General features: G+C 44.4%; 1 protein-coding gene across 1 annotated transcript in view; it reads left to right on the top strand.

Moving 5' to 3' along the window:
- Positions 1 to 1,913: 1,913 nt before the first annotated feature.
- Positions 1,914 to 26,315, top strand: part of SIAH3 (siah E3 ubiquitin protein ligase family member 3) — a 48,471-nt gene continuing 24,069 nt past the window's right edge. The window contains exon 1 of the mRNA XM_026108455.2: positions 1,914 to 2,336. Coding sequence (XP_025964240.2) covers positions 2,202 to 2,336 — 135 coding nt within the window. The 5' untranslated portion in view covers positions 1,914 to 2,201. The remainder of the gene's footprint in view (positions 2,337 to 26,315) is intronic.

Below are 26,315 nucleotides of genomic sequence, written 5' to 3'. Positions count from 1 at the left end.
AAGCATGGCACTTCTGCCTCTTGGGAAAGCACGGTGAGCACCAGGCTGTGGGCAGAGCTGCAATACCAGTGAAACAGAAATAATCCCAGGAGGTCCAAGTAGCAATAACAAGCATAAATAATGGGCAGCTTTTGCTTGCTTAAGAGCAAAATTATCCTTGATACAGAATACTTGTGCTGGTAACTTGTTGGCTGAGATCTCTGGTATAAAGTGTTTGTGCAGCTACAATCTGTGAATTAGTAAGAAATAAATAAATAAGAGAGAGATAGATAGATACTCGCAGTTACTTTGGGAACAGAAAAAAAGGATACATTGAAGCAAAGCAATTCACTCACTTGTCCTTCAGCCTGTCTGAAAATATTCTCAAAGTCTCTTTCAGCACTGCAAAAATTATCTCCTGTTCTCATTTACAAGCAAATGCTAAGTACAGAGAGATACATACTCCTCTCATTTTTAATGTTTTGCGGGGGGTTGTGTTGTCAGCTGTTCCAGCATTCAGAATATCCCACTTATTTATCTACTCAAGCCTTTTTTCTTTTCTTTCTTTTTTTTTTTTTTTCCTCATACAAAGATTCTCTGCAGTCTGGCAGAGCCCATATTGCAGTATTGATTTAGGAACTAGCAGTTGTGACAATTTGGTCACAGATTGAAGCTCGCTTTGTACGTGGGCTCCTCCGTCCTGAGCAGCATCCTGATCCCCAGTGCTGGCCTCACATTTAAAAAGAAGTGAAAGAAGAAAGGAAAGCTACTTTTTCCATTCTGCTTTGAAGGGAGAAGGATTACACAGGGCTAAATAAGCCATCTGAGTACTTAGCTAGCAATCCTAAATAGCGCCATGATAGGAAGTTCTGGCAGAGAGCTAATTAAATTAGCCCTCTTTGATTTATTAACAAGCAGAGCAACATATCACACAGGATTGTCCCGCAAAATGAATGCGCTTTATGATCCCCACGGCTGCTTCAGTGCCTCCACCTCCTGGAAAACCTGGTTATGGGGCCTCAAGTTTAATGAGACTCAATGGCTTGAAAAGGGTCCCTGCCCACCAGCATAGATACACACTGGTAAGAATATACAAAAGCATGTTATTTTCCTTGCACTTTCCTAATTCCTTTTTTAATGTCTAGGACAATCTAATGGCTAATTAGTAATTTCCTGCCCACCAATATGCACATGAAGGACAAGCAAAAGCCTTCTGCGTGTTTAATTATTATGTTGATTTAGATGCCACTTCTCTCTCAGTGCAAGTTTCTCTGTGTGTGTGCTCTCATGCATCATGTATTTCATTATATTTAGAAGCATGCTCTGTGCCTTTTTATGCTCTCATATTTCCAGCATCCAGTAACTACTGTGTTTTGTGTCCAATGGACCTGATCCATCAACGAGTGTAAATCAGGAAAACACTGCTGACTTTAAATGGAGTTATTCCAAGTTACACCAGACCTGAGACCTGACCTCTCCTATTTTTAGGGGGGATGTTATTAGTGTCCTGGGAACATCTCCCTTGTGAAGTAGCTGAATATGAAATTTTGAAAACATCAGAGCGGTAAAAAAACAAATTGAAGCCCACAAAATGCACAGACGTGAATCTGTTTATAGAGTGAGATCTACTTCTGCTTAACCCCTGGAAGAAACTGTAGCTCTCTTCGCATATTTGATTTTTCTGCTAGGCTGCTTCCCTCAGTAAAATACAGTCCATTTAATTTATTTTGCTACTTTCTAACAGTTTCACTGGTGGGCTTCTCCTCTGTGCTTTGCATTTAGGCTTCGTCTTAGAGAGCTCTTTTGTTAAATTAAGTCAATTAATAAATGGAGACATTAAGCTATCAATTTTGCCTGCATATCTCCACAGCCTTACGTATGACTGGCTGTAATCACAAGATAAATGCAACGTGCTGATGTATGGTAATGTTCAATAATACATTCTCCACCAGGCTCAATTCATCAGGGAGTTTCTGGAGGGGAGGCATCCGTTATTGGCTGTCTCCGGACCTCAAGGATAACATTTCTGTCCTTTCCATTGGCCGACCCACTGCTGCAAGCCTCTTCCCGTCTTATTTTGATGATGAATATGAAGGCACGCTAAGCCGTGCCGGAGCGTAGTCCTCGCTGGCTGCACTCCCTCCCCGGGCTCAAGGACTACGGGGCTCTGCCGCTGCGTCCCCCGCCCGCCGCCAGCAGCAGCAGCAACAACAAAAGTTGTGATGCTTTTCTTCACCCAGTGCTTTGGGGCTGTGTTAGATCTTATCCACCTGAGGTTTCAACACTACAAGGCAAAGAGGGTTTTCTCAGCTGCTGGGCAACTCGTCTGCGTCGTCAACCCAACACACAGCCTAAAGGTGAGTTACCAATATTTGTCTGCTCTCAATGTCTTCCCCCCTCCCCCCCGCGGCGTTTCTCCTCGGGGAATGAAATTATGCTCGGGCGAGAAAGGGAGAGTGTCGTTAACACGTTGCAGCCCTGGCGGAGAGGGCGTCCGTATTGTCTTTCCGCAGGGTTTACTTCAGAGCTGGCGGAAAGCAAGCAGTTCGGGACTTGCTAAAAGCAGTCTTGGGACGTCACTGCTCCCCCCCCCCAGTCCCCAAATCGGCAAAGTTTCCTGGTTCCTTGCGTTTGTGTAACAAACACTCAGGTTGCAAGTTTCTGGAAAAAATGATTGGAAAAGTTAGTTTGCTGACTAAATGGTGCTTTTTGTGGAAGGATACCAGCCCGGCGCCTGGACCGTCCCCGGCCTGACACCGAAGCACAATGTGCTGCTGATTAGCAACGGGGAGGGAGGAGGGAGGGGGAGGCAGCGGGAGGGGGGGTCCGTGGCTGTTGAGTGTGTTCGCCTTTTGGTGGAAAGGGCTGTTTTTGTCTCCTGATGGGTGTCTGAAGGTATTCCTCTGGCGCTGAAAGTGTCCTTAGCCGGTTGCAAGGTGAAGCTATTTTAGGCAGGAGAATACATTTGCCTTAATGCAAAACTATTTATAGACCCCATAAAACATTTCTCTTATTTGCACATTTTGAGATTTTCACTGGCAAAGCAGCAACATCTCTGTCTATGCCAAAGCCCTAATGTTTTTAACCACATGTAGAGAAGGACCAGCAGGGGAAGAAAGCAACTGGGACACTGTAATTACTTTATCACGGTAATGAATGACCAGCTTTAATGAAGCAAATCTTGTTGTGCTGGAAGCCCTTGCAGACCTGACTTGTAGTGCTGCTCTACTAGCCTTATGCAAACTCAGAAATGAATTTATCTCAGGACAACTTATCTTTGGCTCTGCTGAAGTCCCCATGAGGAACTTGAAGGGGTTGCGAGGGGCATCTTCTCCGAGCTGCAGGGAGGTCCACTGGTGGGGTAGGTCTTCAGAGCACGAAAGCAACATCCCAGCTCTTGCACCTTCGGATCCAAAAATCAAGACCCCAGAAAAAGGGAAGATATCCCAGAGTTATATTTCCAGTATCAGGCGGTGCTAAAGGAGAGAGGTCTTTTCTAGCACAACAGCAGCTGCAGGAGGGTTTCCCTCCACACCTGCTCTCAGCCTGGCAGCAGCGCGGAGGAGCCAGGGCAGGCACTCGGATGCTGCCTCACGTCTCATGTCAGCACTCGCAGCACACTCCCCTGCTGCCACCAACACGAGCTATTTAAAAAACCCGCAGCCCTATTATTATCTTAAGGGATCTGCCATCCAAATGGATAAGCACTTTGCTGAAAGAAATAGCCGCATTCTTAAATGCGTAAAGAGATTTTTTTAAATGAATGCTTCTGTACTTGACCCCTTTTATGTCATTGTCTCCTGCTACTTTTGTCTATCATTTCAATTATAAAAAAAAAAAAAACTAAGCAGAAAATGGTTGTCATAGGTCATTACAATTTCAGTGCCAGTGTCACTGTGTGATGAGGCCCCACAAGCAGAGAAAGGGATACCCACTGACTGCTCTCCTGGTGTCTGCTATTAGACCTGATTTTAATCAGTTCATTTTCTCTCAAGTTGCAGATTCCCTATACTAGGAGCTGCAGGATTTTGTTTTCAGATGTACTGAAATAAATTGATGCTTCAGTGCCTCTCTGTTAAATATATAGGGCATTTCACTATAAGGGCAAATCACTTGTGACCAAACTCTTTGCTGTTCAGACCCAAAGCCCAGTAGACAGAAGAGCAATGTCAGTACTGTACTGACTTTGCTGCTCTTGAGATCAGGCTCTAGAGGCAAAACTCTCTTGGAAAAAAATGGGAGCTTCTAGGAAAGGGTCCTACATGTCAGCGAAGTGTCTGAGGGAATCTTCTCCCTCATGTGATAGGGTTTTAGTGGGAAGCCAGTTGTACGTGTTTTCCCATAGGTGCCTGTTGTGATGCCAGGCAGATGTGAAAATGAAAAAGAAACCTCTCTCGTCTGAAAAAGAAAATAAAGTATAAAGTGAAATATGCTTTGAAGATGCTTCTTAGTCACACAGTTTGCATCCAGCCTGGTAAATATGGAGGGCTTTAGGACTGATTCACCCTTGTGATGTCTTGCTTGGTTTCCCAACAGCTCTTTCACTATTTCACCATTGTTTTGTGAAACAGGTTGTGAAAGGTTTTGTGACAGGTGGTTGGATGCCTTTGTGCTGAGTGCTGTGCAAAAGGCACCCATTAAACCCTCACCTACCAGTGCCAGAGATCGGTAGGAGCTTGCGGCCAATTCTAGATGTCTCCAAGTAAGACACTGAAGTCTGAACTAGTCATCCTGCCTTCTCTTCCCTGGCAATAGAGAGGTAAACACCTCTAGCGGACAAGGTGTCCTGTCCTAAAATTGGTGTCTAAGACAAGGCAGGTGAATCTGCTTCTCGTGGTGCTCGTTTCTCCGCAAGGATCGCACAGGGAGAAGGCTGCGGTCAGTCCCTCAGATGCAGTGGTCTGGCATGGAGACACCTGAAGTTGGGGCAGAGGAATCCTCCCCAAACTGTCCTGTTGGATTGAACAACAGGTGAGGGGCCATGAAAAGGAAAAGCCTGAATCTATTCCTCTGTGGTGGTTTACAGTATTATGACTACTTTGATGTTTCATAGTCTATTATTTCTAGCTGGGTCATTTCAACTGTAACATTTGTCGACAGCCCCCAAATCTATTTTCACAATTGACAAGCGAAGTGAAAACTGTATGAAGGTATGTGGTCGATGAATACAAGCCTGCTAGGAAACAAGGGCTATGAGCAGTGCCATTTCTCTTTCTTCCCTCCAAGGCTTGAATATCTGTGATTACACTAAAATTGTAAGCCCTTTGCAAAGGGATTATTTTATTATATATCCACACAGCACCGGAATGAGCAGGTTCTTGGCTGACTAGAACAAATAATAAATGACATGCATCATATTTTTGTGTGTGCTTATGCACATTGACATCCCTCACACAGGTCAAGTCTTCAGTCAGTGCCAATGTGCATAACTCCATTAAAGTGAAATTGCACCAAGACCTCTATTCCTGCCCCTGTCCGTCAAAGGGAGAGTTCGGTGTCATGGTAGGATCCAGCCCTCTCTGAGGGCCTGTGGTTGCCGATCATGTATGTGAATCAGTGATCTGGCATCACATAAAATATTCACTGAGTGGCATTGGGCAGGGGAACCCTACTACCCTCCAGAGAAACGTGCATGGTGCTGCTCTCACGGTCATGAAGCTAAGTCAAGAGGAGCCTCAAGCAGAGTTAAAGGAGCCACTGAAAGCCCACACCAGCACACTGCCACTGAGATGACCACTTGGGTCTGTGATTGAGACAAGAGCCTTAACTTACCTCTTCCTTTAGGAAAAGCCCAGAAGTTGGCAGAGAAAAACATGTTTAAAAAGAAACACGTGTCTTTCTTCACACAGCAAGGCTCATTAACTGAGAAGGCTTATGAGTTATCCAGTGTATTTTAAGAGAGAAAACTCTGAGAATGTCAGTGCAGATACCTCTATTGATCTGCTGCTATTTTCCCTTTGTACAACAGGCTGACACGGGTGGCTCTAAACAAGAAGAGGCAATTTTGCAACCATCACCCTTGATTTTGCATGCTTGGCATGGGTGCACATAGGGTTGGGGTTTGATTTGGAGCCTTTTTGTCCTTCTTGCCATTTTTTGCACATTATCCTTTTGCGAGCTTTCCCAAGAATGCTAACAGCACCTTGAGACCTGGTGCTAAGCTGTAATCAAAATGCACTTGCTGAGCAGAGAAAATCGTGTATTTACTGCACTTCTATAGGTCACCTTCATTCTCAATCATATTATATGCATTACCTGGTAACCTGGGTTTCCTTCAAGCATGCAGTCACCCTGAAGTCTCTCCTTGGAGAGGCAACACAAGGCAACGTGAGCTCACCAGCTCAATGACTGCTCTCCTCAAGGCCATCGTAACAACAGGGAGCTGCTCAGAGGAGCAGTATCCTGCTGGCTGAAGGCTTCAGCTTGCTGGGAAAGTTTTTTGCGCTCTCAGTGCGTGGAAGGAATAAGTTACGTTTGCTGGGCTCCACGTACAGATGGCTCAGTGATTGCCTCTCTGTTTTCCCCCATTAATAACAGTCCCCCCAAGCACTGCTAGTTGCACCCCTGAGCAAAGGTGGGTGCCTGTGTCCAACATGTTGGTTCCCAGCACCATGAAGCCAAAAACCCTAGGGACGGTGAAGTGCGGCACACTGGACAGAGCAGTGCTGGCGGCCAGGCCAGAGCCCTGAGCTCCTCCGCGAGGCAGCTTGTACTTTTGGGAAGCTGGTCCCACACATCGCTGTGCCGGGAGCCCTCTTCCACCGTCTTCTTTCCAGGGCCAGGTTACGCCGCCGGCTTTTTTGTGTTAAACTTGCCCTTTCACTTCAACTGCTTTTTCACCACTCTGATACTTGCCAGAAGAGTATTTACCAGGAATATTAATTCCTCTGATACATTATAGGCAATAACTTTATCTCCCCTTAGCCTTTTGATAGGCAGAACAGACTAAGTCCTTTAGTCTTCTTCACCACCCTCTGATCTTCCTTTTTCTTTCTTTTTCCTCAGTTGGCTTCTTTCCTTGCCCCACAGGTCAGTCTTACACAATACGTTATTGTAGTGTAATCACACCCCAGCCAGGCCCTGACATTTTGCTAGGCGCTGTGCGTGGCTATGTAAAAAATATTGTCTTTATTTGAGGAGTTACTAGCTTTGTGTACGTGACCTTAACTCTTTTGAATGTGTGAGAAAATGCAACTTTATTATAAAAACACCCTTCCTGGCCTCTGTAGGACTTAAAGGAACTCATTAAATTATGAAAAGAACCATATTTAAAGGAGAGCATAAATAGTTTAGCCTTACATTCAAAAACGGTCATAGCTCAGTTTATTGGGCCAATTTATGTTATAGCCATTTTTTAAAGCAGCAAGCAAATTTGCTCTGAGTTAGGGAAGGGATTTGAATCCTGTTATAACAGTTTTGGCTCTGTGCACAGTGGCCAGCCAAATAGCATTGTAATCCACTTTATCCCCAGCAGACCTTAATGTGGGATGAAAGCGCTATGGTGCATTATACCCCCACAAGATCTATTTATTTATTTGGGGAAAGGGAAGAGAGGGCCTCTGAAATGTACTGCTGACAATCCTTAGCCATCCTCCACCGCCATCTCAACAGAGACACCTTCAGTTTCCTGTAATCTGGGGGGCCCAAGCGGCGTTTTCCCGCCTGAAGCAGCACTAACCTGACAGTCACCACGAGAGGGGCTTTGGCAGCCCACTGGCTGCCTGCAAACCCAGGCGCTCGCTGAGCTACGTGGGTCCGCCTGAAGCTCAGGACCACTGCTACGTTGATACTGGGCACAGCAAAATCTGCAGCAGACTTTAAAATCCTTCTGTTAGGACACCGTGTCCGCGCAGAAGGCAGTGAGCGGCACTGGTTTGCTGCCTCTCCTTTGACGGTGCCCCTGCCGAACGGGCTTCAGAAGGTACAACTGGAAATCGACTTAACAGCAAACACTCGGGAAGCCTCCACGTATTCGTCCACGGCCATCCGCAAACGGGGCCGTAACGATTCACGCGCAGCCCCTTTCCTGCGCGAAGGGGCGCGAGAGGATGCTCCGGCGGCGCTCCCAGGGGAGGCAGGCTGTTAACGCCGCTGCCCCTTCCCAGGCGCGCTCCTCAGCCGTGACCCAGTAACCTTGAGTTTACAGACCCGCGCGCGCGCACACGCATGCCCCGCGGAGGGTGCCAACGGGGCAGCGCGGGCTTCGTTTTAAGCGTGTAACACAGACGTTGCAGCTGAAAACGGGGGCGGCTCGGAGCTTAAATTTGGTCTCTTGGAATAACAACTGCGACGTCTCCTGCAAGGGAAAGAGAGGGAGGGGACGAATCGCTGCCTCAGAAGTTTCCGTGTTAATATTCGGCAGCTTCCTTCCCCTCCCCCCGCCGAGCTGCCATGGAAAATTAATTACCTCTGTTAACTGACGCCGCCTCTCATGATGCAGCTCTGGAGACGGGATGGAGCGCCTAAACACTGAGTTCGCTCCTACCTAGGGATGACACATTTGATTTTGAGGGTGGAACGGCTGGTATGAATTTTAATAATAAACCCAGCCTGATTGCAGGACATTTCGAGTCAGATGTTATCAATGGGAGACAGTGTCGTTATTGTAATGTTAGAGAAAAGCCTCTCCCCTCAACAGGGTGTTTGGCAGCAGGGGATAGAAGTAGCTATCAGACACAGCTACATATTGCTGTCTAATCCGCCCACTCTGATATGGCTCAAGAATTTCTCAGTGTAGTGCTTTTAGTTATACATAATGGCCCAAATACCTCCCTCAGGAGAAACGCTGCCCCAAAATAATTGCTGTTGCTAACAGGCGGGGTGCGGAGGAAAGAGAGATGTTTTAATAAAAGCCTTGATTACGTGAAATGAGTCGTGAGGCCTCAGTGCGGCTCCCAGCAGCCCTAAGTCACACCCAGAAATCTCCACAGTTGGCATGAATTAGCACACTTTGCTGGTCGCCTCAGCAGAGAAGCCATGCATTGAATATGGCACTGCAAGCCCCAGACATTAAAAAATCCTGGGTCAGGTTCCCAAGCATTGCAAAATTTGCTTTAAAATTTCAATTTACAAATGAATTTTTTTTGGTTTTCTCATTAAGGTTCTCTTCTAGTATCAAAGACTTCACAGCTCACTTTTTCTCCATAGTTGGGGGCACTTAGAAATTTCTTGGATGGAATCTGAGATGCTGAAGTTACCAGAGGAATGTGGAAATCAGGGAATTTAAAGGAAATGCAGCAGAACCCAAGAACATTAGCAAAGGAGCTGCTGTTGTGGCGCCCTGTCGCCCCTGCACCAGGGATAAGGCCCACTCCTGGGATGAGGCAAGAAACATCTGCACTTGAAAATGGACAGGGGCTTTTTGACGAAAGGTTGGGGGGGGGATTGGTGTTGGAAAATGCCAAATCCTTGTATGAATGTACCATTTTGGGGAACAGTAGCACTGGGAAAGGCTTTGTTTGTCAAGGGGAAGCGGAGCTGCCAGCTCCGTGCTTCCTATGCTGCAGAAAGCCCAAATTGATGATCCTTGTCCTGCTTGGCTCCAGGCTGAGACTTCAGGTCTTCCCCCACCACCCCAACACCTTCCCTATCCAGCGGGCAACTGGTGTCTCTTAGCCAGGTGCAGAGCAGGGCACACATACCTGGAAGGGAGCAAATTCCTTTGGAAAGCTGAAAGAGGTTTAGGCAATATGCTGGCCCTGCTTTTGATATGATTTTTAGAACGGAGGCCATAAGCTGAGCTGAGCTGGGCGGCTAAATTCAGCTGATCCGGGTCTAATGCCAACTTTTGGTGGAGCTGGGGAGTGCCTGTGTCTGAGCTCTTCATCTGGATCCTTCTGAAAATGGGAACAACTTCCCAGCCTATCGCAGTGTGTGCTTTATTTGGAAATGAAAAGCTTGAATGTTGAGACATTAAACACCTTATCAGACTGCTTTATTTTTCCTTTCTTTTCATGGCTTGTGTCTTTTTGTTAAGTGTCTTTTCTCCCAAGCTTTTCTTGTTCCCAGCCAGAAAAAATTCTTAAAGCAAAAGATTCTCCTTCTCTGACTGTCACTAACCTAATTTGGGGCTTTTTTCACTCCCACCAAAGGAAAGTGTCACTAATTACACTGCAACTTTGGATCCCTTATTTGCCTTTAAGCTCCTTCAAAAGAAATCACAATCATTCAGGCCTCAAATTGCTCTGTGCCCTCAATTTACCTATTGACACATGAAGTCCTGTTATAAAGCAATAGCCAGTGAGGAGAGCTACAAAAAGCACAGAAATCTTGTTGTCACCATTCATTGATGCAGATGGTGAGGAAGCCAAGCACTTTATGTGGCTGAAAAACATTATCAGAATATGTCCTGGTGATTAGGACTTGAAGAGGCAGGTCTAGCTGAAGGTGCAACTGCTGCCTGTTGTCCACCCAACGCTGCGAGTCGCAATCACGATTTATTTGCCAGAGCAGGCAAAAGAGAACATTTCCGCTCTTCTTTGGTGTGGTGGCTCAAATTGCCTTTCAGCAGGGATTTAAGGCAGTAGTCTGGACTGCACATTACGGAGGTGGGCACACATCCCCTCTGCTTCCCATCTGACAGGAGCAAACAGCTGGCAGAGCACTGGCTGCAGCTGGTTTTCAGGACCTCACATGAAGATTTTACCCCCAAGGATTTTTGAGCACAGGGCTGCACGGCTGTGGCTGTGCGGAATGGTAAAACTTCGGTGGTGCGTGGAGACCTCCTGAAAATGGCTCTGGGTGGTCTGCTGCTAGTAACCACCTGCAGCAGCCCGCTCAGCTCTCCCACAGCCGTCTCATTTAGGGTGGGACGAGTGTCCTGGCATTGCGGACGGATTGCCTGACACATATGCAGTGTACAACTTGAAGCCGTTTCATTTATTTAGAGGAATTTCAGAGTATCTTATATAACATTTGATAACATTATATATAACATTAACTCTCCTTTAGTCTCAGCAACAGCAGAAAAATGGCATTGGGGGAGAGTGCCAGACGCCTCCAAATGCCTTGTATGCTTTTTTTGATGTAAATTTCTTAAAGTAGAAAAATGTTTGAAACAGTTCTGCAAATGAATTAATCAGTTATTTTCACACCAAATTATGTGCTTTAGGTTCTATTCTTTTCTTCTAAAGCAGTTCATTCCAAGCTGGTCCAAACTGAATTTCTTTTTTCTTCCAGTTTGGCCTCCCCACTAACAAATAAATCATTTGCACAGTTTTAGTGGTGTTACTGATATTTTACACATGAAAATATTGCACTAGAAAGCGGTTGGAGGATTGCCCATCATCCCCCAGGAAAGGTGCGGCAAAAAGGCACAGGTCCTTGTGACTACCTTAAAAACAAGATCACACTCTCTCTCACATGAAGTGTCAGCTGAAATGGAAAGAGAGCCAGGGAAATGGAGCACAAATGAGACAAAAAAAGATGAAATCAGTAACCTCCCCTTGCGTAGAAAACAAATAAACACTACAGATGAGCAGAGAGGAGGCTGCTACGGAGCAGAACAACACATCAGCAGAGGATGAAAATGTTCCTCCGCTATTAGGGACTGCCATGTGGAAAATAAGCAAAGTAATAAGTGTGAAAATGGAGTAAATCACTACCGCAAAGGGATTATGTATGGCAACTGGGGCAGCGGGGGAAGGTTGAGGTCACCTTCAGGTTTTTGTGGAAATGAGAGTTCAAAATGGAAGCGGCGGGATGGCAGTACTAGCAGTATCAGACTGTACAATATTGTAAGCCATCCCTGTCAACACGCATGTGCTGAGCTAGGTATCAGAGTAGTGCCATGAACTCTGCAATATTGCTCATGGGTTTAGTGTTCAGCATGTGCACAGATTCAAAAACACGTATGTTTTGCAGGATCAGAGTCTTATTCTGATATATTTATCCTAAAGGCACTCAAGTTAAATCCAGCTAAAGACCGTATGAAAAATTTGCAGGAGTCCAGCAAACTCATCCATTTCATTTGAAGTGAGCAGAGGGGATTCAAGACATCCTCCCCTGTAACAGGGAAGTGCAGCCTGGAAGAAGTACTGTCTCACTGCTACCTTGCATCATCTGCTCAGATGAAGACGCCTGTTGCATGCAGGGACCTGTTATCTCACCTGGCTGGAGCCCTATGGTACAAAAGGGCAGATACAAATTGCGTTAACAGATCAATGAGGACCAGGCTTTGCCTGTGGGGCTGTACTGTGAGTTCGCTGTTGGTGCTGCTTGAGAGCTCCTCTGAGGACGTCCCTGACTGAGATGCAACAACTTGTGGAGCCTAAGGCTGGGGGGATGAATTGCGCTCAAAGGAAGCCTGCCTTTTTCAACACTGACTATCAAGGAAGACCAGAAGACTAAATTGGGATAGATACCTCATTTTTACATGACTGGATTTAGATGAAATTAACTCCACCAATGCCTTTATAGTTCCTTTGACTTGTCCAAAAGAAAATTTCATGAAGAAAGCAGTGTCTCCTTGATATAAACCCAGAAAATTTGGATCCTATACCACCAAATATATTCACTCTTAGTTTACACAGGTTCAGATAAGGCAACCTATTTTCCGTTCCCTGAAAGCAAGCTTTGAGGGAAATTTCAGATACAGCAAAAAAAGTCCTGCAACACAACTGAAGGGTGAGGGCTTTTAATTTCTTTCTACTGACGGGAACTTCTACTCAAGAAAAGAGTAGTGAATAAATTTTTGGGTCAATTGACAATGGAGGTTTCAGGCAAAACAACTGAATAGACCATGGATGCTGTCACCATTGCCAGGCAAGACAAAGAAACAAAGGTAAACGTAGGGTCCTTCATCTGGGATAGAATAATGCCTTGCAAAGGTACAGGCTGGAGACTGAGTGGATAGCAAGCAGCTTTGCAGAGAAAGCCCTGGAGATCCTGATGGGAGGACAAGTTGAACAAGAGACAGCAGTGTGCCCTTGTGGCAAAGGCCAACCACTCTCTGCTCTGTGTAACCAGCAGGTCCAGGAAAATGATTATTACCCTCTGTTCAGCACTTGTGAGACTTCATCCAGAGTACTGAGTCCATTTTAGGGCTCCTTGATACGATAAAAGCACTGACGTACTGGAGCAAGCTCCATGGAGGGCCACCAAGGTGGCCGGGGGCTTGGGAGGTGCAAGGAGAGGCTGAGAGAGCTGGGCTTGTTCAGCCTGGGGAAGGGAAGGGTAAGTGGGCTACAAGGCCTGTTTAAAGCTAAACAGTGGGATGGTATAGAGAAGACAGAGCCAAACTCTTCCTAGAGACACATACTGAAAGGACAAGAAGGACCAGACTTACGCTGAAGCAAGGGATATTTTGACTAGATATGAGGAAAAAATTATTTCCCATGGAGTAGTAAGGCATTTGCACAAATTGCCCATAGAGCAGGTGGTATTGCCAGCCTTGAAGATTTTCAGAACTTGACTGGACAAGGCCCTGAGCAACCTGACCTAACTTTGCAGTTGACACTGCTTTGAGCAGGGGTTTGGACCACGTGATACCCAGAGGTCCCTTCCAACTTGAATTATTCCTACTTTTTAACTCTAAATATAAACAGAGCCTGGTGTGCAGGCAAAGGTGCTGCAGTACAAGGGTCTCAAGAGCAATCATTGGACATTTACATCAGCAATGACTAAGACAAACTGTGGGAAATGTCTAAAGAGGATGAAGATGGAAGGCTGACAGACATATGGGAGACAGACAGAAGTCTGTGGATCAGCACAGGATACTGACACCAATGAAAAAGTATTGAGCTATATCAGTTTTACAAGCATCTGGTAATTTAGAACTAGTCAGAGACACAAATCCTTACAGTAGATCCAAAGCCCAGATTACCAGCTAATGAATTCAGTCTGGATTGGAAGGGAGTCACTGTCACAGGAGAAGGATGACAAAAGAATGAGTTGTATTTCCGAATATGCTTTGGGATAAGCACCCTTATTGGTGCTTATATATGAAATAAATTCTGAAGGGGAGAAGTCAGGCTGTTCAACATCTAGCTACAAAAACTCTGCACTGTGGCACAACGGTAAACACGTTCCCAAAGAGTACTGCGTGAATAATGTGAAGCAAATAACCCACTCAACCACATTTGCCTTTCATTCTCCTTATGGAATGGCTGCCAGCAGAACAAACTTTCCCTGGGTTTATTCAATTAACTTCTTCATGATTACTTTTCCGCTACTTTTTCCCTAATGCTTCAGACCTGCTTTTCAATATGTGAGCCGTGTTAATTAGTCGTACAAAGAGGTACAAAGCAGAGTGGCTGCTTAGGTAGTGTCGTTTCTGTTCCCTGACTAGATTCTGGGTCTGTTCCCAGGCTCGATGAAGTTTGTTTCTTATGTTTTTCTTTTAACAGTGAAGGCCACTGGTGCTGTCCAGGTGTTGGCAACTTAGAATGAGATAGCAGCATTCAAGATGAGGAAATGCCAATTTACCTGGCCTTTTCAGGCCAGTTCATGGTTTGCAGGAGGAAGTCTGTCAGTGGCATGCATTTTCTTGTAGCAACTTAAAATGTTACCCATCCCACATGGTCCCCTGTGAGCTGTCACTGCCATGGGTCGTATACCTGCTCCTCTTGCCTCCCCCAACCAAGTTCCTTGGAAGGTTTACTAGAAGAGTTTGCATTAGTATGCCAGACTGAAGAGGCAGTCAAAATGCAGATGTGTGCTGCTTGGCCGTGGGGATGTAACTCCCAGCAGAGTGGTGGTGCAGGCACCGGGATCAGGAATGCCTGAGACCACCCTAGCAAGCTTCACCAGAGGATATCTGACAGGAGCCTTGAGGCATTGGTCCTTGCAAAATATTATGGTGTTTTTTAAGATTTTTCAGCCTGGGTGAGGAGTTCACATTTCATTTTCTCTCCTCACAGTCCTGCAAAATAGTTGTGATGTGGTCAGATCCTTGCCTAGCTCATTTAATTTCCTCTCTGTCATTGCTCTGATGAATGTTTTTCAAGAGCCTTTCTCTCTGTTGAGTCAAGCGGTATCTTGTGCCTGTATAAATGTCTGTCTCAAGATACGCAGCTGGCTTAGATGTCCCATTATCTGCATGTTGGGGAGTGGGTGCAAAGATGTGTTTCCCACAAGCACATGCCAACATTGGTAGAGTGCAAACACAGAGGGCATCAAGTGGCAGACATCTATTCCTTACAGATAGGGTGCATTTACTTGCAGGCAATTAATGGCTACAGCCAGGTCAAGATTTAAAGTGCCTCAAGAAAACAGACACAAGTGCTTGCGGCAGTGCAAAAGCACTTCTTCTAGCTTCTCCCTCAGAGCCACACTGGAATCTTTCTTCCAGTTGTAACTTCTGCCTGGACTCTCAGGAGTCTAAGTCATATGGGAAATAATACAGCTTTACAAATAAATTAAAATTCTACAGGATTTCTTTAGACACAGAAAATATTTCCAAAAGCAGACTCAAAAATGTTAAGGTCATGCAAGGTTGCATAAACATAACCACTGGCTTGTAAATAACTGATTTTAAAGACTGAATTTTCTTTCAGGCTGTTGGTAAAAGATGAAGGCATTACCGCAAAACAGATCTGATGCCAGCTTAATCTCTCCAGCAGCTTCACAAGGCAACTGGAGATAATTTAGGGTTGCAGCTAAACTGGAAACATGAGCTACTGGTAAGGTATCTCTTAATAATTTTTAAGCCTTTAATGAATTTTTAATAGCAAGCCAGTGATTAGGAAAAAAAAAATCCCAACTCACAGATAAATCCAAGCTGCATCTGGGTATTTTGTCTATTTGCTCCTTTAACTAAAGTAACTTTAATTTGCCAGGAGCCAATCAACAGCCTATAGCAAGAGAACTCAGACTCGTGAAGCAGATGTTGGGGAAGGGAAGACCTTTTCTTTACTCACTCATAGGGAAAATTAATTGATGCTGAAACCAGCCTTTCAGCTCTTCTTCTAATAATAACTTTTGTTTCTTGACTTTTACAACATAGAAGAAACTTGCAGATGAAGTAGCTTCTGCATGGCTTTTCATGCAAAAGGGTCTTGATGCTCTCTCCAGGCAACTTGTGTAGTTGGTTGCAGCCAGTTTCTGTCCTGTCTAACACGTATTTACAGCTCGGGTGCTCCGATAAGACCTGTGCCACCTGATGTTTGCAAGTAGCCGAGAGCTGAAACAGGAGCGAGACCCTAGTCTGGCCCTCTGCAGTTGAATAGTCCTCCACTCTAATTCCAGCTTTACAGCTAATTCTTTTCCATTGTGGGGAACAAACCTACCTCTTTGTAGTTATATTTACCTTGGTGGGAGAATCTCATCACCAGACTTTCCCAACACCCACGCTGTTAATGTGCATTTGTGAGTTCACTGGTAAAATTAGGCTGAACTCTCTGGAGAGCACTCAGTTACCTCCACTGTGACTGAGCCCAGCGCTCTGAGCCCAGGCTGCAGCTAACGATGTGGCAGACAGTGCTCAGGTCAGAGGTCTGGTGTGCTCATCTCTGTACTTAAGCCTGTTTTTACCTTCAGTGTATGAACACAACCTTTGAACCTACCGGTACAAGCAGGCACTGACAGGCTGGACCTTCTCTTGTCCCCACTTGTCCCAGAACCTGGGGTGCAAGAAAGGACAGAGCAAGGACATGTTAGAGGCTGGATATAAGCCAGTTTGAGCCTAGAAGCTAAATAGATGCATTAGATGGGTGCTGTGCCTGAACTAATAGGCCCTGCAAGAGACATGATCTGTTCACTGAAGCAACCTGCCAAGCTGTTGTAGTTTGTCTGTATTCAAAGCTGGTGAGTACCTCCACGTGCTGCAGTGGTCCACCATGTAGCCTTAGCAGCTAACTGAGGTGCTTTGCGAGGTATTTGTGCCTTTGGTTTCTCTTTCTGTAAATGAGGTGGGGGACAGTGTTCTCCTACAGCAGTTAGGTGATTTGGGATGGAGGCCAAATTTTTCAAATCTGACTGCTGTTGGCTGAGCTGCTGTATGTGTATGAGGGACCCATCCACAAGACCAGTCCCATTGCCATAAATACTGTGAACCGGCTGAACCCTATGATGTCCATGAGACCGAGGGGGATATACTCTTCTGAGCTCAGAATTGGGTAGTAAATGTGTAAGACCAGAAATGAGGATGTTGAAGCTTGTTTGTAGCCACTGAAGTTTATTATTTTCTTTCATAATCATTTAATGATGATTATACTCTACTTAGAAAATATAAAGCATTTTAGGAGTGTTAAGTAATACTTACAGGGCTCATTAATCCATGGCTAATATGCAGCCACCACTGAGAGAGAATGAAGCAATCATGCTGCACCAGCATTACACAGCAGGCCATCCCTGCCTGCCTTTAGGAGGGAAGGGAAGGATGCCCTCTCCACCTGACGCTGTGGGAGGAGACGGAGGGAGACAGAAAATAATGATCTGAGGTAGATGCCACGAGGCACACTTAGCCCCCTAACTTCCCTTGTAAGGGGATATTGGGTTTTTAGGGTAGATCTGCAGCCAGAGCATGTTGATACACAACTTGACTTTTTCTCCAATGAAGACAGCAAAGTTGGCTTTTGGTTTCAGCTTTTGGCCAGAGTAAAATTTAATCGCCTACATCAAGGTTGAAGATACTTTATTGGAAAGGTGTAGGTCAGTGTAGCAACCTCTGCGCCTTTTCCTAGCAAAGACAAACCCTTTGAAGTTTAGTCATATATCATCTATATTTCACGACACCAATGACCCAATAAAAAAACCAAGTGAGGGAGCATTAGCCAGTCTTCACTCTTAAGGAAGGGGGTTGCCTCTTGAAACAAAAATGGTCTCCATCTCTTTGGGCTTTCTTGGTGCCTCATGTAATCCAAGACACGATGAGTTCACAGCATCAAAGTGGAGGCAGAATTTGCAGTACCCACAACACAGGCCAACTAGTCTCTGGCTCTAATTTCAGGGTGGGTTTAACTCTCATAGAAAATGTCCTGATGTCACACAATAAATAAAAAAGCCTGTCAGTTCAGTGACATTCAGGAGGTTCTTAACTGACAGAAAATTCAACGGGGTACTGTGAACTACCCGAGAATGGGGTAAAGCAAGAACAGGAAAGTATGTCAGGGAATAGTAGATGTACATGTACTACATGACCAAAGGCAACATTTTCATTTGTCCTGCCAGAAAACCATATTTTCCACCATATCTGGCACCATATGAAATGAGTATTGAGGCTGTCACAGTCCCAGGCAATTACTTTTTGTGCATTGTCTTCATGTCCAGTGTGCAAGATGAGGCTGAGGCCCGTCATGAGCTGGCCAGCCTGTGTGACCGGGTGAATTGCACCTTGGATATAGCACAGTGTCATGGCCAAATCTCAGAAAAAGCACAAATCTCATTAACCCTGAGAGGCTGCTGTCATTCTAAAGCAAAGAGAGGAGCAGAAGCCGGCTTTCTGGTGGGTCCTCCTCTCAAATCCAGTCCCAAAGCTGAGAAAGGGAAGAAATGCTTATACCTAACAGCTAAATCCTTCTCCAGGCAATTGTCTGAGTAGCCCTGAAAACAGATTTTACTGTCATTCAAACAAAACTGTATTTTGACCACAGATCTGAAGTGGAAATACCTGGAAATAGCATGGCCAGCAGCAAACAGACCCTCCCGCCCTTCCTGCTTTGCGCTATCCTAGTTGCTAATGCAAACATATCCTGCACGTTTCCTCTAACCCAGAAGCAATGGCTGGGGAAGCAATAAATGCTGTACCATGATGTGATGCTCCTGATTTTCCAGGATTTTTATCTAAGCATTGATGTTATTTAATTACCATAAAGCAGCTGCCTTATAGCATCTAAAATACATCTATTTGCCTTAATTTTACAGTATGGTAATTAACTACCGATGACTTATTTAAAACATATTTACAGAGGGAAATGTCAGAGATGCATAACTTCTCATGGCCAATAAATACATCTGCAGTAACCCATTTGATATTTAATTAGCTTACTTATGAGCTCACCTCTGAGAAAAATTATTTGAGAGAATTTGTTAGCTAAGACGCTTAAGCAGGTTCTCAGAGAGAGGATGCACTAGCTGCAGGTCAGAAACAGTTTTTGCTCTATTATGGTGGAGTGTTTTGCTGTTCATACAGGCTTAGCATGGCTATGGCCTTCACATCATTTTTAAGTTAAACTATTAACCACACAGAAAATCAATATGCAATAGAACAAAGTTCATTAAATGGAGCACAAATCAACCCATCTGCAGACACAGTAGGTATCAAAGACTTTTATAAAGCTCCTGGCCTGTAATAACCAAGGAAGAGGAGACTGTTATCGTGAACAACACATTACCGTTTGGCCTAAAATACATCAAATCTGGGTTCAGTAATAATGCTAACAAATATTAAATGGGGGAGAACAGGGGAATATGTGTCTGCCAGCACCTAATAACAGTGTGGTCCTTCAAGGTTTCCTTCTGCTGTAACTTGCTAGATGAGATGGGAACCACATGAGTTAAACGGTTCCTCTGTTTCTGCAGCGTGCTCAGGGATATCGTCCTCCTGGGACATTAGAGTGCTGATCCTTCAGAGGAAGGTCATACCACCACCCCAAGGGATTGCTGAGCCTCTTAGTCATTAACCGCCAGGAACCACAGGGCATCACATTCATGTCTCCTTTGGCCTAAGCGAAGTGCAATCTGCAAGACTGAGGATCTTCTCCTCATCATCAACTTTGTGTCCTCACAGCACATTTTGTACATCACTGAGGACATGCATCTGGAGACAGCCAGCAAAACTGGCAGCAGGGGCAAGGGAAAGGAGGGATCTGACTCGAAACTTTGCTGGCATAACAACAGGGGAAGCTCTGGTGAGAGCACAAGCAAATGTTTTTCCTTGCAGGCATAAATTCACGTATTTTAAAGCTAAGAGGAGCTCTTATGGTAATCTCAGCAGGCCAGCTGAACAAATGTCAAGCCAAGATCCCTTTTCAGGAGCTTAAGGACATAAATTCAGCTACCTGATGTCTTTTAGAAAGACCTCTACATTGGATACAATGACTGTCATTGGTGGAGAACACAACATGTCTATGGGAAAAATATGATATTTTAAGAAATAGCAGAAGAAAAGGCTACATTTGATTATCTAGGAAGGCTGAGATTTGGGGAGGGGGTGTTTAGTGTTTTCTTTTTTCCTCAATGTTAAAGAAATGGAAGCAACTTGAGATTCCACACAGAAGCCTGGAAATTAAAATATCCCCTCCTTTCTGCTCAGCAGAACTTTGATATTCCCACAGAAACACTGCATCTATTGTACAAACTGAAGTAACTTTACTGGGGGGGAGAAGCAATGAAATAACCTCACAAAAATCAATCACGGCTAATCAACAATAGAGGTTTGTATTGATTCACTGACACTCCCCTCCCTCAAACAGCTTTGCAATAGTCTTGCATTCCCTCAGCGTTCACCACATCAACCTGTCCCTTCCACAGCGGTTTTCCACCATGTTTCTCTCCCTTCATCCACAGCGATTCCAGCTCTCGCTGGTGCGGCTACAGCCCCTGTCGATAGCTGGATCCAGAGAGCCCTTCAGCACTTCTTTCCCTCTGAGGCCTTGTGAAAGTCACCCCCAGGTTGCAAGCCCACCTCGGTGGGCCTTCAGCACTCTCTAAAAGCCAGCAACATCTTCAGTCACCACTTACCCCAAGCACCAGCATCCCACCTCTCCACACTTTGTCTTTTCAACAGTAGCTGTGGCGTGCTCCCCCCACTTTGCTAGACTGCTCTTTTTTCTTTTCATTCCCCAGTAGGGAAAATAGATTTTTACTATACCTCAATCAAAACTGTATTTTGACTGCAGCTCTGAAGTGTTGGGCCACAGAAGCGGAAAAGTGGCCCGACCTATTCAGTCATTTTTCCCAGTCAGGAGCCATGGAGACCACCTTTCTCTGCAGAGCCTCTGCTCCTTGGGCTCCTGAAGCAGCTTTGGTCCCACTCCTTTTGGGCCATTACTGGGGACCAGCTGTGAACTTTCTGCTCCCTCAGCCTTGGGGATACATGGCTGGCAATATTATAACACTTTAATGCTCTACTTTTGTTCTAACTGAATGCTGAAGCTCCTGTTTCTAGTGACTGGATTGTCTTACTCATTTTTTTTTTGCTGCAGTAGAGAAGCCATGGCTCATTGATCTGGAAAATATCATGCTTGTCTTTGGCAAATAGCCAGGTTTTCATAAAATATTCCTCAAGTAGAAATTCAATTTTCTCCTTACAAATACTGTTACCTCCATTTTAGAGCTGGAATAACCAAAGCCTTTTTGAGGTTAAAGCAAGGTCTGCGATGCAGAAAGAAGAAAGTCCCAGTTTTCTCTGTTTACAGTAAGGAGGCATTCTCAGTTATTCTGTGGAACAAGAGATGGAACCTCTTCTGGAGTCAGAGAAAGTCTCAGGGGCTCAGCACTTACAGGTTCACACCTTGTATGAGCAGAAAGAAGGGGTCTTTTGAGGCTGATGAAAATGCATTTGATTTTGAAGGCACAGAAAGCCATTAATTATGCAGTTCTCAGAGATAATCAGTCCAGACACCCATTATATATAACAAATAGAGATACAGTGCTAAGAAACTGCAGAGTAAACATAAGCTGATTGCATTTATAGCCCAGAAAAGATGCCTGTTGAAGGACACACACTATTCCCTATCTCACCTTAAAGTTCATGAACCTTGAGAGGACATTTCAGTTCCTGACAGGGCTGTAGTATCAACCCCAACAGTCTAGAAAAAGAGTAAGAAAGTTACTTTCATATATGTGTTGCATTGTCCCAAGATCACATTAAACTTGTTATCCAAATCACAGAAAAAACAGAGGTGCTGTTGGGTCTCCAGGGGCAAATGTGCAAATTTCATGCCAAATGTCTTCTGTTTGTCCCTGAAGCAAATGCCTTAGCACTGTCTGTGGGATGCTGCCTTTCAACGATGCCTCTGCCAATGGCCATCACTGAGGGAAGACCTACAGCAAAAGGCTTCTGCTGATTATTTAAGAAGATGAGGGAAGTTTTGATTGAATTTAATTTGTGCTAGAATTTACATAGGACTAAACTGCAGCTAAGGTTTGCATCCAGATTTCACAGCTGGGAATGCATTATGCTCATTTCCTGCGATTTTTGCCACCTTTGAACTAAAACTAGAGAACTGGGCTCTTCTGGGGTTGAGATCTGAACTAGAATAAAGGCAAATGAGTGGAACTGAGAGGTAGCTTCAATACTAAAAGGATGGACTTGGTTTCGGCCCCTTCCCTTTAGTGAGAATTTTAGTGAATTTTATGGGCCTTCACTGAGGAAAAGGATGCTGGACTGAGCTTTGCCTCCTGTTCCCCAAACTTCAGTGCTGACTAGAAGAGACATCTCTGAAGGATCGTGGTTAGACTGCAAGGCTCTCCCCACTGCACACAACAGAGAGGGGCTCCGTTCCCAGAGGACTGCAATTAACCGTTGAGAGCGCTCCAGGTTGTAGTCAAACTACCTACCACAACGGCCTAACCTGGATAGGATGAACATTTACGTTCACTGATTGCTTTGGAAGCTGGTGTCTATGGATAATAGGTGTCCTGGACTGAATTTGAGTACCAAAACACACACGATGAAAGCAAGTCTTTCTGCTAGGTGCTTTTATTTTACCAGTGACATGATCTGAATTCTTACTAGGCATCTATAGGGAAAAAATCTCCATGGACATTGCCAGCTGCTGGGATATGCACTATTTTCAACCACTACAGATAATACTTCCCTGCTTGTCAGATGAGCTTCATTTTGCCAGTTTGGGGCTTTCTCTGACTGTAGCAGTGGGAAGAGGATGAGTTGCTCAGAGTTACGTGCTAGATAGTACATCAGGACAGTATAACCAATGACAAGACATGCCATAAAATAAATGAGTCTGGTGTAATGCTGCTGAAAGGGGTGCAACTGGAGTGAATTGGACTTGTATGGTCATTTCCCCCTTGGGCAGCAGACACCACTCTGCCCGGAAAGGCCCATGATAGTGACCTAGTAGCAGTAGCTCTGAAGACCAGCGTGACTTTTCAGTCATCTTGCAAACAGAGCTCCCTGAAAAGCAATTCTCCCGCAAGTGGTTGAATCTGCATTCCTTTGATCACTCAAATTCACAGTGAAACTGATGATATTGCATGGCTTGTACTTTTTTCCTATCTTTTTTTCCCCTTTAATATAGCAAAGTGGCCTGCTATTAATGGACATGCATTAAACTGCTTGGCACAGCATGTTCAGCACCGAGAGCAGGAAATGATCATTTCAGGGCCACGGCTAAGAAAACCTGTTGAAGTGTCTTGGGGCAGAATGAAAACCCACTACTTGGGGATTAATTATCTGGAATTTAATGAGGCCAAAAGCCAGGGAGCAATTAAATTTCTCTAGATGGAGAGGGTAATTTCATGATAGACTTCAGTGATGAGGCTGGCTTAAAAAGTTCCTGCTCTCTCATCTCAGCCTATTACCAATACTACCATTTGAGGGGCTGTGCTGTAAATCATACTGCTGAAACGATCTGCATTGCAAAATCTTTTGGGGTTATGTTTCAGCTGCAGCATTTCAAGAATAGGCTTAGGTTTCTGCCAAATTGGAGTGAAGATGAGTGTCTGTGTGTGTGTACATCTATGTGCATTTTTGTACATCTATGTAAATATATTGTAGAAGTGATGTCTGCACACAGAAAGTACAGTTTCAGAGCCTGAAATTCAAACATTTAGCAGTTTATACTGCTAACTGAAAGAAAGACAAAAAGGAAGCTCTTGCTTGAAGCTAAATGCTTGAAGCTGACTTCTTCAACAGGTTAGGGTTAGCTTTTGCTACAGCAGCTTTGTCTTGGAGAGACATAGTTGGAGTGGTCCAGAGCAGAGCCAGGGAATAAACTAATAATTCAGCCATGTGGCTGATCAGAAGTCCAGCACTTAGGTTCACTACTTGATTTTCTTTTGCTGGGCACAGCGATATATCTGTCTGCACTAAAAATATCTAGCTCCAGATGCTGGCTTTGTGTTTATAGCCTATCTGTTTGACGTAATCAAAACCTTTAACTGCAACATCTTCAGAATATATTGGTTTGGTTTTTGATCTCCTTAATTTAGCACACATTTGTAAATAAAAACAATTCTTTTCATACTGAGTTTCACTTTCAATAAATCAATAGGAATTTTTGACAATAACTTTTTTCCTGATTTATGTTAAGAAATTTGTGAAAAGTTCCTTTTCGCAAGGAAGTAGTAAGAAGTAAGTAGTCGGTGCTTTTAACAAGGAGGTTGCATGATACAATTCTTGACTGCTACATCATCTGTCGTATAGATACCTATTTTTCAACAGCCAAAATCCATTCCTACCTTCTATTTCATGCAGTCCAGCTTTTCTTCAGAGTTCATGTTTCTCTCCAAGTACAATAACCATATCACTTCAGTTATTGCCTGTCATAGCAGAGATCAGACATGCTTTCTGGCTTCTCTATACAATATATCAACTGTGTTTATGTAAAATATTACAATAAACTGTCACATCAAAAAAGATGCAGACAACAGGTTTAAAACACTATGGCATGACACACACAATATGATATTAGAGGCACCCTACCTGACTAGGTATACATGGGTATGTGTTAGTTGGTATACGGGGCCTACAAAAAGATTTGAGGAACTGAAGATCAGTTTAATTTAAAAAATGAATCAGACTATAACCATTCCGGGCTTGAGTAGCATCTGATCATTTTCTCTCGGCCATAGAGCAGGCCAAGAGAAAACCCATCCCATCCCCCTCCATCAAGCATTTTGTTCTTTAAAGCTATAATGAGATCAGACGTAGCTCAGCTTTTCTTACTTCTCTACAGGCTTGTATCAGTGCAGATGTTTGTGGAGAGGACATAATGGTTTAAAAGCTCTAATTTTATTACCTTCTCTGCCATCTAAGCTGATTCTAATGAGATTAGGAAAGTAGTTCCTTACTTAGATAGGGTCAATTTGTCTCAGAGGAGGTAGAGAAAGCAGACACTAAGGGTGCCAGCATTGGTTCGGTGCTCAGAAATGTTAATCTGCAGCCTAGGAGACTTGCTAATGCAGTGTCCTTCACCACATCCAAAGGCAGGACAGAGTGACCCATTTTAGTCATTCCTGTTTCCTTTGCATTTATCTGGAAACAGTGGGCTGCCACATTCCCTCAAGTGCACTTTATGTGAAAGGAGGCTCCTGAACTTGGGCACTGGGGCTGCATCAGATCAGTCTGGGATTATCACACCTGATCTATCACGTGGTGTCACTTCAATGCAGTGGAGGATGGCAAGAAACCCAGAGTTTCAGACAGCAAGCTGGTAAAGTGATGACACAACACATTTGCCTGTCAGGCCTCCTGAGTGTTTTCATCGTACACAACCAGACAAGGAGAAGTTTATGCATGTGTAAGGAAGGTGGCTTAGAGGTGAGAAAATACCAGGACACTACCAAACCCTCAGGAGCTCTTGTGAAACAATAAGAAGAAGAAGAAGAGGAAGAAGAAGAAGAAGATAGGAAGAGAAGCCCTGAAGACATATTGCTGTAGTGATTGGCCAGGGGCTGAGGTTCAAACAGGAATTATTCAAACAGGATTTCCACGATTACAGTAGTAATATTGCTGCGATCTCCTACAAATTAGGAACATTTTTTCTTGGCTGCTGCAATCAGGTGTAACAATCTTCCAATGAAGTGGTTGCTTTTAGATTGCGGGTCTTTGCCTGTTCTGTAACATTCTGTGACACCTGAGTTCTGGAAGTGTCGTTCCAATTTCCTCCAAGTTTCAGCAAGATTGCTAGGGGCTACAGAGCTGGGTTTGTTATCATGCAACCTTCCATTTTCAGATTTCCTTTCCTTTCATTCCTTTCATACCATTTCTTACCTTAACTGCACTTCTTTTTTTTTCATTTCTGCACCCTCAGTGATTCCTCCCATCTTTGCAGACTGCTCATTTCTGGTGCCAAAGATGGAAGATATCTGACCAAATGCAGGGCCCCGTTTTACCCAATGGAGGGAAAGAGGTGCACCTAGATTAAATGCTAAAGCAGATCAGAGGACTAGCACAGAAGACCACACCTGTTTCTTTCCTTTGACTATTGAGCCCATACTGACTAGTGCTTATGCGGGAGCCTGTGATGTTAGGTAAGATGAATCTCACTTTTTCTTTGAGCTGCTTTGAAATCATCCTGTGATCTCAAAACTTTAAAACACAGAGTATAAAACTTTAAACAGATTTTTATTTTTGAGAGAGTAGATACTCTAGCCTTGCAGACTGGAAGACAGTATCTATTTCAAGGAGGGATCTCCTCACCTTCCAGATCTTCAAAGGTACTTTGTTCTGAGACTCTTACTAAAAATCTGAATTTTGTCCTACTTATAGT

Source organism: Dromaius novaehollandiae, chromosome 1 (assembly GCF_036370855.1).
Source record: "Dromaius novaehollandiae isolate bDroNov1 chromosome 1, bDroNov1.hap1, whole genome shotgun sequence".
Taxonomy (NCBI): Eukaryota; Metazoa; Chordata; class Aves; order Casuariiformes; family Dromaiidae; genus Dromaius; species Dromaius novaehollandiae.
Note: the sequence above shows the minus strand (reverse complement) of the source record. Positions and strands in the feature narration are given on the sequence as shown.